At 46.8% G+C, this 13,430-nt stretch overlaps 1 protein-coding gene across 1 annotated transcript; it reads left to right on the plus strand.

Moving 5' to 3' along the window:
• Window positions 1-734: 734 nt before the first annotated feature.
• On the plus strand, window positions 735-13,417 carry CCDC40 (coiled-coil domain containing 40). The gene is made up of 19 exons (XM_026036843.1): window positions 735-746; window positions 1,034-1,162; window positions 1,558-1,732; window positions 2,090-2,280; window positions 2,757-2,840; window positions 2,915-3,134; window positions 3,773-3,930; window positions 4,694-4,816; window positions 5,367-5,488; window positions 6,047-6,290; window positions 6,395-6,577; window positions 7,813-8,058; window positions 8,309-8,522; window positions 9,023-9,192; window positions 9,562-9,653; window positions 10,386-10,506; window positions 11,213-11,401; window positions 11,899-12,057; window positions 13,003-13,417. The coding sequence occupies exons 1-19, from the start codon at window positions 735-737 to the stop codon at window positions 13,246-13,248; spliced, it is 3,078 nt and encodes a 1,025-aa protein (XP_025892628.1). The 3' UTR covers window positions 13,249-13,417.
• The last annotated feature ends 13 nt before the right edge of the window (window positions 13,418-13,430 follow it).

Here is a 13,430-nt window from a genome sequence, read left to right on the forward strand (position 1 = left end):
CGACACCTGCGAACCGGGCAGCGGAGCCGGCCCCGGGACCCCCGGAGCCCTGAGCGGCCCTGTCGCTCCCGGTGGAGCTCCCGTTTGTATCCGTTCAGGCCGCGGCGGCGCCGGGGCCGGGCGCGAGCGGCAGAGCCGCTGCCGGGGCCGCCCGGGGGAAGCTCGGGAGGCTCCGCGCCGGAGCCGCCGCCGGAGGGAGCGACACAAAGAGCGGGACGGGGCGCAGGGCCGGGGGACCGGGCGGCCCCGGGACCGGGCAGGGCCCGGCCGGGCCGGGGCGGGGCGGGGCGGGCGCTCCCCGGGGTCCCGCGGAGCCGCCCCCGCCCCGGTGCTGCCCCCTCCTCCCCGGGCCCCGCCAGCCCCCCCCGTTGCCAGGCACCCACCGGGAACCGCCGCCGCCGCCGCCCCGTTCGGCCCCGTGAGGCGGGGCGGGGCCTCTGCCAGCCCCGCCCACCACGCGGCCGAAGGGGACGTGGCTCCATGCGGGGGGTGCCCCGGTTTTCGCCCGCCGTTTTCGGGGCGACGAGGGGCTCAGACGGCCGGCAGAGAGGGGACACCCGCTCATCCCGCCGTGTCCGCGCAGCCCGCGGGCCGCCCCGGCTCCGTAGCCTGCTGGCGCCGCCCCGCCGGCCGCGTGGTGCGGTCCGGCTCCCCCCCTGCGGCGGGCGGAGGTGGTACGGCCCGCAGCGCCCCACGTGACCGCGTGTTGACGGCGTTGCCTCGGCAACGGGAAGATGGCGGAGCGAGTGAGTGCGGTTCCGTGCCCGGGACGGGTCTCGCCGCCGCCGTTGCTCCCGCTCCGGTCCGGTCCGGTCCGGTCCAGTCCGGTCCGGTCCGGTCCGGTCCGGTCCGGTCCGGGAGGGGATTTAAGCTGCGGAAACAGGCCGGGGAGCAGGGCTTGCGTTGCGGGGTACAAAGGGCCCTTAGGACACGATGCGCCGGTTACGGCGCTCCTGCGGCTTGAGCGGCCCCTGCCCCGACCCCGCTGCGGTGCTGTCTGCCTGCTCAGCTCTGTGCCTTTGTCGTGTGCCAGGCAGAGCAGCCGCAGGACGAGGGTGGCGGCGAGGAGGAGGCTGCTCCCCCGAGGGACCGAGAAGAGATGTTGCTGCGGGCTGAAGGAGCCGCCTCGGGGGCTGCGGAGCTGTCCGTGGGTTCTGCAGAAGTGAGCTGATATGATAATATAAATATGATATTATCCCCCAGATCTATCACCAGTGCTTAGAACGGTAAATTCCCCTGTTGCAGAAACACTGTTGTTGTTGTAAACAGAAAAATGGCCTGGAGGGAACGACGAGAAGCCAGTTGCTTAAACAAGGAGTGTAAGAGCTCTGACAAAATTGGAGAAGTTCCCCTTTTAACCGATATCTGTGTGGAGGTTCTCTCATCAGGAACTCACAGCTTGCTGGTTTATCTGTGGGGTCAGTGTAGAACAGGGCTGACTTGTTGGTTCTTTGTCCATATTGTTCATGTCTCGTGGCGACAGAGATGAGTGGAGGTTTAAGGAGCAAAAGAAGTCCAAGCGAGGACCTGTTTCACATGGTGGATTTTATGTTTCAGGACAATTCTGCTGCGGCCTTCTTGGGGGAAGACGAAGTGGAGAGCTGTCCTCCCGATCTTGATGCCATGGAGCAGCCCGTGCCCGTCACGGGCAGCGGAGGCCCTTCCCTCGCGCCCTCAGCCCTCACGCAGGCATCGGCCCTGTCGGTGCAGGAGGAGAGTCCTGAAGAGTCAGGTATCCACCACTCCTGTGTTGGCAGTGCTCACCACATCTCAGACACGCTATCTAGTTTTCTCCTAGAATGTTGTGAACCCAACTGGGGGCCTAATGCTATAAAATCTAAGCCTCACCACCGACCCATGCAAGTGCTCAGAGCCAACCTTTAAATTCCTTATAACTCTTCTCTTTATTTTTATGGTAACTCTACTTTTATGATTTATATTCTCAATATTATAACATTGCGAGATGCTGCCCAAGAAAGGAGGCTCTATTATGTATTTTCTTCCACCAAGACATCTATTTATCTTGGCATATCCTCTAATACCTAGAATTTCCTTTTTGTGACATGTCCCTTTTGGTTTTGGAGTTCAGGTGACCCCACAGAACCCATTTCTCTGTATTCGGAGGCTGCCTTTGAGGAATTCAGTCAGTATGCAAGGGAGCGTGGTAGCCAACGGTGGCAACAGGAACAGCAACAGCACGGACCTGAGGAAATTGAGATAGGTGGAAGAAGAGAGGAACCAGCAGAAGAAACACAGCTGATTGTCTTGGATCCGGAACATGTAAGAAGTCCCCAAACCTTGTCATTTTCTTTTTGCCAACTCATCATCTTTATTGCTAGCCATGGAAAGCCTGAGAGATTAACTGTAAGCGGTGATTTACTCATAGGTCAAAAATAACTTTTAGAAAGTTACTAACTCCTGAAGAATATGTCTGCTCCATCAGTATTAACCTTGGATTTCCAGGCTGAGAAGTGAACAGGATAGCAGGCAAATCTGATAAGCTTTGGTATTCCTGGAAGAGAAGGACTTGCAGCAACGATAGGTGGCTTGCAAACATTCTCAGCATCTATTTTCTGCTGTAAACAAATGCACGCTATGTAACTTCTCTCACTTGCTAGATTGTTTATAGCCAGAGCAGATCTCATAGCAGAAAATACAATGTTGTATTTGATAGTAGGTATAGCATTAAGGTTACTACATAATTGATTTACATAAGTATGTTACAGTTATCAACATCTTCACGTATTTCTTTACAGCCTCTAATGAGAAGATTCCAGGCTGCCCTGAAGAATTACCTTACCAAGCAGATGGAAAAAGTGAATCTGGATCTTCAGGAGCTGGTATAGCCCTCTGACTTCCCCAGTGTCCATGCGCTAGCTGATGCGAGTTAACTGACTTCCTCTTGTGGTTGCAGAGGACAGCCACAAAGAAAGGCAAGGTGCAGAGAGAAGAGCTCGGGGTGGTTCTTTACGGAGTGCAGCAGCAGCTGGCCCAGCTGCAGATGGAGCTGGAGAGGAGCCGGGAGCGCCATTCCCAAATAGCTGCCGTGCGGCAGCAGCTGGACGGGGACGTGGAGGCACTCAGGCTCGCTCACAACAAAGCACGTCAGCACGCAGAGGACGAACGCAAGAAAGGTGACTGAAGCACTCCTGGTAATAGCTCCTGACTCCAGATGAATAGGTGGTAGGTGAATGGGTTTGAATGGAAGTCAGGCACCGGATTGAAGAATGCAGTAAAATCCCCCGGGAGCGATGCACTGATTGAAAAGAGCTGCACGGATGTGCCTGGCTCCCGTGTGGCTCCTACTGTTTCTAAGGCCATGTTGCTGCTCTGCCCCTCTAGGAAGATCTTTTGGATTTAGGCTCTTGCTGGCAGGTAGTCTTTTCCGTGGCTTGGCAGCCAGCAGAGCTCACTTCCCGTCGCTCCGTTATGTTTGCCTGTGGTCTCTATAAGGGTATATTGAGGTTACAAAAGATTGTAGGTTGTTAACCAAATTGGATCCAGGAATATGAGAGTAGCATCCATGTGGCAGCCTGTTTCAGTCACAGACATGAACTTAACTCATCCTTTCTGCAGTGCAGGCATTTAGACAGGCAACAGGAAGACAGCTCTAGTGGCAAGGATAGTTAAACATTAGAATAGACTGCCTAGAGACGTTTTACAGGTTATTTATTTAAAAAGAAACTTCGTTATCTAATGATCTCTTCCCTTTTACCTCTATTTAAAGTGTGTCCTACAAAAAAACCTTTACTGTGAGCATTTTTCCTCCTAGTTTCTGCAATGCAGACCCAGGTGGAAAACCTGGCGATGCGTCTCTTCCACATGCAGAACATGGACGAGGATATGCACCATAATATTTTACTGATGAAGCAGTCAACAAAGAAGGCTGAAGCAGAGAAGGTCCAAGCTGAGGTGGAAAAGAAAAAACAGGTATCAAATTAATCTTTTTTTTTTGGCCAAACACATTTTATTTCCTGAATAAATGCTTTCCAATTTTATTATTTCCCAAATATTTGAAGCAAGGTTTTCTAAAATGAGAAAAGTATTTACTAGCAAGATAGGTGCACGTGCTGCACAGGGCTTTTGACAAACATTATAATCACTTTTCACGCTAGCAGAGCATGGGTGGGTGAGGGTCAGAAAGGACTTAGCTAGGCAGTACCGTACACTGAAGCCTCCGGAGCTATTCTGGCTCTCAGTGAGTTTCACAATGATGAAGTTGAAAAATGAGCTGCAATCTGTCAGTGAGTGCTGGAGCTCCCTCTGCTGGCTTCATGGCTTCTTTTTGCAGCAGAATAAATGTTCTATGAAAATTATTAATACACAAATCATACGCAAACAATTGCAAATGTTAAACAAAACATTTAAAACCATTAAACATTACTATTCCTGCGTCCAGAGAGGTGGCATAGTATAATCTATGCTGATAAAAATGAATGTTACTTCACATCTGAAATATTAATTTACTTAATAGAATAATAAAAATCGCTAAAGAAGGTCATATTCCTTTGAAAAATGTCACTGCTGCGATGAGGATAATTGTTCACCTTGATAAAGGTTTAGCAGGAACCAAGTCCAGCTGCTGATTTATTCTTGCTTCTAGTTTATATACTTCTCGTGCAGGATAGTCTTTTCCAGGCTAAGCTTGCAGGAAGCTTGTGCTCCTGCTGGACTCTTCACTCTGGCTTTGTAGGACCTTCTAGTGGAGCGCTTGACAAGAAAAGCCTATGAGCTACAGGAACAGGTAGCTCTGTTTGAAGCCCAGATTGCGGCCCAAGCAGAAGACACCAAAATAACTCGACAAGCAGTAAACGAGGTAAGAGTTGACTTTATTTTTCACTTCCAGTTAATATTACACTCTGGAGGGACTGGCCTCTTTGGTTTATGCTCACATGGTATCTACAGTGTAGACTAGTGTCCTATAGTTCATTCCTGATTACAGGAATTGGAACATTATAGCCAGTAACACGCAGAAATTAGATGTAGCCTGACAAGAGCCTAGCACAGCATAGATAATATTGCCATAACTCTATCATCGTACTGTCCCAGGGGCCCTAAGCTAATTATGATTTAAATGTGCACAGTCTTCTGTGTTTTAACATTATATCAATAACATGGTATTTGGGGGTGATATTTTTTTTGCCAGAAGACAGCAACATGAGTTGCTACCAAGACCAGAGACAAGATTTGGTTGGTTTCTTTGCTTCTTTCTCTCCTCCCTCCTCTAATTTTGACCAGAAAAGCCATGGAAAGCCAGTTTAGTTTAAGCTAGTTCTGCCTGGGGAGGGAGGTGGAAATTATGGCACTGTCTCTGGTTTCTAAGCCTGGCATAGATTGAGCCCATCTACAAGTTCTGTCTTCCCCAGGCGAACACGGAGGTACAGGCCATTAACATGGAGAAGAGGCGGTTGATAAACCACTGGAATGTTAGTTTGGCTGGAATGAGACAAAGAGATGAAGCCTACGCTGCCATGCAGGAGCTGCTGAGGTACAGTGTATAAGAGCAGGCTGAGAAAGACCTCAAGTGCCTTGGATGAGAGGGGTGCTAGAGCATCTCTGCTATCAGGTTTGTTACTGTATGTGCAGGACATGTCTGACTGAATAAATCTGCCACTGTGAAGCATACAGAAGGTTAAAGGGAGCGGACCTTGGGTCATTACTTTTCTCTTCAACTACAACAAAACCCTCCCTTAAAAATCTGATTTTTTGGAAAGCTGCTTAGGGTTATTCTGTGCATATTTTTTTTAATAATCCTTTCTACATCTGCAACATCTCTCAGATCTCTCAGTCCGAAAAGTAAGACACCAAGATGGATTTACCTATTATTTTTGATTAGGATTTTTGTGATGCACTCTGAAATCTTCAGGAAAATCTTACTAATGTTGCTAAAGGGACTTTAGCAACTTTGTGTTGTCACTGGTCTTTATAAAGATCTTCCTCCCCACTCATTTGTTCCTGCAATAGCTTTTTTGACAAAAGGAATTTGTACATGTTCACCACACAAATCAGCCCCTGTGATGATTTTCCATCCTCTTTGCCTCTGCAGCAAGTACAGACATGAGCTCAAGTCCCTAGAAATAGATATCCATGGCTGCAGAAAGTCCATCAGGAAGGAAGAGGAGAAGAACGAGATGCTCGCCACCATCCTGAGCCGTTCTCAGAATGACGCCAATATGATGAAGAAAATGATTGCCCAGTGCCTTTCGAAGCAGGAGGCCTTGCAGGTTGAAGCTGACACCTATTCCCGCATCCTCCATGAGACAGAGCAGGCCTTGAGTAGAGCAAACATGGTAAGAAAAGCCATTTGCAAGAGAATTCTGCTAATAGGACATAGCTGTTTAATCCCTGCCTCCAAACAGTGTTAGTAATCCTGTCTCTGTTCTTCGCCTCTTAGGATCAAGCTGCCCGTGTGAGTGAGTTGCTGTCCATCAGTAAGGATATAGAGAAAGGAACTGAAATGAAGGAGCAAATAGAGAATGAGATCATGGCAAAGCTTCAGGAGCAGATGAGGTCCAGCAAAGCAGCAAAGTACTTCTCCCAGCTGGCTGAAAAGCTTCGAAAGAGAAAAATGGATCTGGCAAGTTATCTTCTCTATTTGAGAGGGCTAGAAAGGAATGGGCTGTGATCCCAGCCTAGAGCAATGTTTCTCAGATTATTTATTGATGTATTTTCCTTCTTAGTCCTGGTTCTGTTCTTCAGCCCTGGAATTGAAAGCCCTTCTAGGTTTGTTACTCCTGTTAATTCCTCCAGTGGTATCATTCAGGAGACGTATGCAAGAGTGTGACCAGAAAGCTGTGGATATATAATACTTTCTTAAACAGTGGTGCAGAATGATGAATCCTGGGAGCATTTACTGGAAGCATTACAAGCTGTTGCTGGAGAAAGACAGTTGATGTGCAATAGCTCTGTACTCCGCCTTTAACTTATATCTCTATCTGCATCACTGAATGTGATGCAGGCATTCTCTCAGTTTCTAAATAGTGATTTCAATCCAAGGAACCATCAAAACAAACCCACAGCTCTTTATGGCATGATAAATTGCTCTCTTTAGGAGTGTATAACTGGTATAGGGAAAAAAAAAGAGAACATTCAGCATAGTATTTATCATATTGAGTTGTGTGGGCTGGTACAAACCCGTCAGGCTCACACCTCTGTATTTAACTTCAGCCTGCACAAGGTTGTGTAAAATAGGTGTGTATCTTCAGTGCCTGGGAGCCTGCCAGGGCTGGCTTTCCTGATGGGAAGGGCCCCCCTTTCCCACGGGCAAGTAGAGCAGCTTCTGCTTTTGCTTCTGTCAGTAGCAGAATGTGATGCAGAGACTAGTGACTTGGGAAAGATCGGTTTATCACCACTCAGGGTGGTACTTGTGTGCAAGTAGCAGGGTCTTACTAGTTATCTCGTTGTAGACATGCTGCACTCCAGCAATAAGCACATCAGTTCTCTGTGCCTGGGGAGGCAGCACAGTTAGGTCAGGGAGGCTTTTGCCACTGTGGCGTAGAACTTAATATGGACATGTGCTACCATCGTTAGCCAGGTAACCAGGACATCTAAGGAAGGTATTCCAGAAGTGAGGAGCACAATCTTCTACTGGATTGGGGCATACTTGGGTGCTTTGCAGCAGCCTTCTAGGAGAGGTAATCATTATTTATGTCAAAGGATGGAGAAACAAAGGTACAGAGAGGGTATGGAGCCTGCTTACAGTTTGTAGCACAGACCTGGGGGTAGAATCTAAATCCTCTGATCCTGCCTTTTGATACAAATCAATAGGCTGTTGTTAGTGACAATTTGTTTTCTGTCTGGTGATATTACTAGGATCTGCATTTTTCCAAAGTTGAGAATGATACAGCACAGATAATTCTGAATGCCACTCATACTAACTGCCAGCTGGAAGCTCTCCAGAAAACACTTTCTGATCTGGACAAGGAAATTAGAAATATCCACGACCTGATCAACCGTAGTGAAAGCGAGATTGCAAAGCGCAGTCTCCTGATCGAGAACAAGCAAGGGGTCATCAACCTGAACAACAAGAGGTTGGACATGCTTCTTTCCCAGCTTGGGGTATGTACTTTACACTTCAGTTCTGCTTTGAACTGTGGTGACCACAGATGTCACTGACAGAGGTAACTGTGCAGGTTTCAAACACGCGTAGCCTAAGCATTAACAACTGGCATTCAGTTCTTAATAAATGTAAAGAGAAGCTAATAACCAAATCACTGTTTGTAGAAGACCAGTTTCCTGCTGGTCTTCTACAATGATTCCACAAATAAGAGCTTCTGTCTGATTAATTCCAAATCTTAACCTCTTACAGGGGCAAGAGTTGGGACCACTGGAAATTGAGATTAATGGACTGACCAAGCAGATAGAAGAATGTAATTCAGAGGTGCTGACACTACAGAAGTACTGGCTTAAGCTGCAGAACGAGTTGGTCAGATTAACCCATGGACGGGAGGAACAGCTGGCATCCTTGGATCTGTTAAAGAAGCAGATCACAGTCATGCAGCAAAAGAAAGTGCGCACGGAAAGTAAGTCACCCCCTAAGTGTTGTGTGTAATGTCCATCAGTAAATGGAGAGAAAAAAGGCAGCAAGGCTTACAGACACGCAATGCTCAGACCTTTCACCCCAAGATTCCTCTATATGTGTGGGCAAGAATGCATATAGCTCCAGAAGCGTGATCTGGGGCTAAGAGCTGGGCACTTGCTGCTGTTGTGCTTGTCAGAATTCTGTCATGATCTGATCTTGTCTTTAACTTGCGCAGTTAAACCCTAAGTGATGGGCTCATGTGTTACCCTTAAAGTCTGCAAGTAGTTGGTAGGTGACAGCACATTGCTCAGCCAAATGCAGCTGTCTTGCACAGCAGACTATTTGCAGAATCTTTGTTTTATGGCTTGTGGAAGGGTGTTTTGGCAGGCTGCATGGGACACAGCTGGCTGTGTGTTGCCTTGTCTATTGGCAGTCTGTTGCTTTGGCTGTGCTCAGTCCAGCATTCAAGGGAATTTTAATCTTTCTTCTGTTCACCTGTAGATGAAATTCAGCAGGAAACAAAAGAACAGAAAGACATTGAACGTCACATGAGGAACATGTCAAACGATTTGATCAAGTTAAATATGTTGATCAACAAGAACAGCAACAGCTTTGAGGAGTTGCATTATGGCAACATTATCACAGAGAATGAGTTTGTACGGTCTCTCAAGGTACAGAGGCTTGGCTTCTCATCTCCCGGGCACAGCCTCCCATCCTGCAGTCTGGCAGGGCTTACAAGAGTGCAGCAGGTGGCCCAGAAAACAGCTTTGTGCTACAAATAATAGGAACAGAGAAAGATATTTCTATTGTAGTTATCTGTAGTTGTGCAGCCTGTATAGTTATGCACAGAAAGGGCACCCAAGTTTGTTTCTTGCTTAAGGATAGTGACTCTAATTGCAGAGAAGAAGCGAGTTAGGCCTACTGTTTGTGTGGGTTGAAAGGCTGGCAGCCAAAAAGGGCGTGACGAGCAGAGGCAAACAATGATCCTGTTAATTTTTCCCAGTCTGACAATACTGTTGGTTTTTGCTTCCCAAATCTAGGTAGCAGAGAAAGAATCAATTGAGATGCAGGAAAAACACAGTCAATTGGCTGAGGAGAAGGAAAGACTCCTGAACAGCTTGGTGGAAGCAGAGTAGGTATCAGAGAGATTCGTGCTTTGTGCCACAGTCTTTGAACTGTTCTATATTACCTCCCTTCTCCAATCACAGCAGCAAAGTTGCTTCTGCCCTTCCTGGAAAAGTTGAATATAGGTTAACAAATTTTTCAAACACAAAAACTGAAGACTCCTTGAGCAGCATTCTAATTTTTTAGGGCACAGTAACTTATTTTGTGGGATTATTTTCCATGCCCCTTCCTCTCTCCTATTAAACATCTAGAGTTTTGTGATTTCTTGTTTGATTCCTCTTCAGAGCAGCTGGCACCTCTGATTTTGGAACCTGCAAGAGCTGAGGAGATGTTGGCTTTAAGGATTCCAGCCTATTTATCTGTGCTGGATGTTGCCAAAAACTGTAGAGCTGTGCATGGCATCTCCCCTGCCATTAACTGAGAGCAACAGTTAATTTTGTTACCCAGGACTGTGCTGTTACCCAGGACTTAATTAATTGGGGGCTGTCGAGCCCTTGTCTCTCTGAGCTTGCTTGTTTTTACTTTCTCCATGCACTTTCTACATGGCTGAGCTTCCTGCCTGACTTCACGCTGGGGATGTTGCTGCTTTATGATAAGTCTCACATGCAGATCTTAAGATTCTGCCAAACTATTCAGCTTTGTGTTGAGAATCCGCTTTGGAGAGCGGTGCCACCGCTGAGCAACTTGCGCATCACCCTGTTGTTTACAAAGGTGCTCGTTTTCCTTTCTGTTGTTGAAGGCACCAGATCATGCTGTGGGAGAAAAAGATCCAGCTGGCCAAGGAGATGCGGTCAGCAGTGGATTCCGAGACAGGACAAGGCGAAATCCGAGCCATGAAAATGGAGATTCATAGGATGCAAGTAAGCTCTTAGGAAGAGGACAGAAGAGGAAGGGTTGCATGCAATTTATTCAACCTCAGAGGAATTGCAGAAATATATATCAGGGAAAACCAAAATGAAAAAAACAAACAGGCTTTAGAAATAGCATATTTAAAGCTGTAGCAGTGTCAGGGAAATCTCATCACCCTGCAGCTAAATTGAATTAAATATGTTCAGCATGAATGCACTTTATGCAATCCTTGCACTAACTGCATAATAGACTGCAGCAAAACTCAGACATATCCTAGAGAATTTTCTTTGAAATATGTCTATTACCTGATTCCGTGAGTCCAATTTATGCGCAGAGAAATATTGACTATTGAACACCACATCATGTTAATCACTAATTAGAGGCCATCTATCTTCTGGCAGAGAAAATCTTTCCTTTCATTCTCAAGATCCTTCTGCTTTTTGGCTTCTGCTATTGCAGATGAGCTCCAGTGAACACTTTTGAAGATGACTTTAGACAAATTGCACACAGAGTTGGTAACTAACTGAGCTCTCTGCCCTCCAGATCACACTGTGAAAAACTAGATTGCAATGTGAAACAAAGTTGTCTTACTGAGGCTCATGTGTCACATAAACCTGGTTTATGTTGATAGGATGTGCTGTATGAAAGAATTTAATTAGGTGCCTTTTGCAACCATTTGATATTTTCAGCCTTCTTTAATATCTTGACAAATGGCAGGTCCGTTATGGCCAGCTGATGAAGCAGCAGGAGAAAATGATTCGTGATATGGAGGCATCTGTCTCTCGTAGAGAGACTATAGCAATCCGTGGAGAAGGTCAAAACAAGATGGATAAGAAGCATATCACCAGGAGCGACTTCCACCGCAAGAAACAGGAGCTGCGAAAGCAGATCAGTGAAACCCAGAAGGTGAGCGAGTCAAGCGTGGGCGCAGGCATTCACTTTAGGCCGTGTTTGCCTTGTAATTAGGAAAATGGGTTCATTGCATCATGAGCTGCTCTTGGGGTATGCAAGGAAGAGGTGGTGCCCTGTTTACCTGAGCCAATATTTCCCCCTGGTGGCATCAAAAGTGCTAAGGACATGGCTGCATGGAGCTAGTTCTTACTGTAAGACCTATGTATGCCCCTGGATCTGCTGGGGTCCTGCATGTAGCTTTGCGAATCCTACCAGATCAGCTCTCGCTGTAAAACCCAGCACAACAGGGCTGCTTGACACTGACATGCTGGTGGTCAATACACAGAACCTGCACCTCTGCAGGTTTAGCCTTGCATAGTGAGCACAGTCTTTAGTAACTCATTTATTAAAAATAAGAAAGAGAAGAAAATAGAAAGGTCTCAGAAGAGATCTGGAGATGCAGCTGAGCTAAAGCAGCAGAACCTGACACTTCCTTCTCTTCCCATTACCAGAACGCTCAAGACTGCAGTAAAACGGTGCTGGAGCTGGAGAGTGCCGAGGCATCCCTTAATGCCACATGCATGAAAAAGCAGCAGGAAGTTTGCACGCTGCAGGCCGAGTCTGATGGCCTCGACTTAGACATAGAATGTCTTCAGGAGAGGAAACGATGGGTGCGTAGGCCGTTCCCTTAGAGCACAGAAGCAAATAGCACCTGCTGCTTTCTTCTGTGGCTGGATCCCCTGTTCTCCTTGTCTCATTACCACACAGAGCTGGGCGTGCTTGGAATATAATTTTAGCAACACATTAGGCTTTTTTTTTTCCAAGAACTGATGGCAATTTGAGTGTTCAGCCCAAACAGAACTGCTGCATAGCTTAATAATAAAGAATATTAGTAGATACTTAGATTAAATTTAGTCTATAAATAGTTCACAGGAGAACTTCAGGCAAATTAACATTGGCTGCCTTTGCAGAGTTCATGCTTTGGTGCGTGAATGATGAACTGACAGCAAATTTATCTGAATGTTCATTTTTTCCCCCACGCACATTTCCAACATTTTTCTTGAGACTCTGTGTTTAACATTCAAGGCCTTTGCTCTCTAAAGGTCCCAAAAGCCTGGGCACTTGAAACATTTTAAAGGCTCATACTGACCTTGAATTGATGTCTCCCGGAATGTGGGAATGGCAGCATTCAGCTGGAAACATCTGCCTGAAAGATATGGCTTGTACCTCTGAAAATGTCAGGTGACACTTATCTCTCTTGGAGGCCACCTGGCCACTGTGAAGACATTGCAAACTGGAGAGCCAGTTCGAGTTTGGAATGACCTCCTATGAAAGTTTAAGGTGGTAAAACTCTCTCCTGGCAAGGTTTGTCTTCTATGTGGTACTACTCTGATTTATAGATTTCTGTGTGTGACTGTGTATCTGTAACACTCAAACTGGGCTGCTGTTTGGCTGTTACAATGAGACTTCATAAAACTGTCCCTCTAAAGAACCCATTCCATTTCAAAATACGATGATTACAGTGGCTTCATGACACAAATCATACTCGGTTTTCCTATGGTGCCTTTCTCCATGCAGGCTATTGCCAAAGCAATTTCTGGTTTTGCTTCTTTTAGAATCTTTTGGAGATTGTGGCCTATCAAACACGCCAGAAGCACCTGCAGGCCCTAAAGGACGGGAAATACACTCTCCTGTGCCGCACTGAAGAAGCCTGGAGAAATGAGCAGCAGAAATGGCAGGACCGGCTTCTCACCGTTAATGTCATAGTGCAGCAGATCCAGAAAGAGCATCCTCAGCACCAGAGGACTCTGCAGTGGCTCAGTCAGCGCTTGGAGTCCAGGCTGGGGCCACAGGAAGCCTAGCAGACAGTAGGAGGCAGATTGGAATAAAATATCTGTTAAAATTCTTCAATTCAGTGTAACTCAGCCTCTCTTGCTCTCCCAGCTGTTGCAGGATTTGTAAGTAATATATGTATTTAAATGAACAGCGCGCACATCTTCCCTAAAGACGTCCAAGGGGAGGGATTTCTTCTTATCTGGCTTCT

This window comes from Nothoprocta perdicaria, unplaced genomic scaffold (genome assembly GCF_003342845.1).
Source record: "Nothoprocta perdicaria isolate Ctin4 unplaced genomic scaffold, notPer1 scaffold_187, whole genome shotgun sequence".
Classification (NCBI taxonomy): Eukaryota; Metazoa; Chordata; class Aves; order Tinamiformes; family Tinamidae; genus Nothoprocta; species Nothoprocta perdicaria.

What these genes read in the sequence shown, in the direction of transcription:
- CCDC40 (XM_026036843.1), top strand. An exon ending in TGCTTCTTTCCCAGCTTGGG is followed by an intron (nt 8,059 to 8,308) that starts GTATGTACTTTA and finishes AACCTCTTACAG; the next exon opens with GGGCAAGAGTTGGGACCACT. An exon ending in AGTTTGTACGGTCTCTCAAG is followed by an intron (nt 9,193 to 9,561) that starts GTACAGAGGCTT and finishes TCCCAAATCTAG; the next exon opens with GTAGCAGAGAAAGAATCAAT.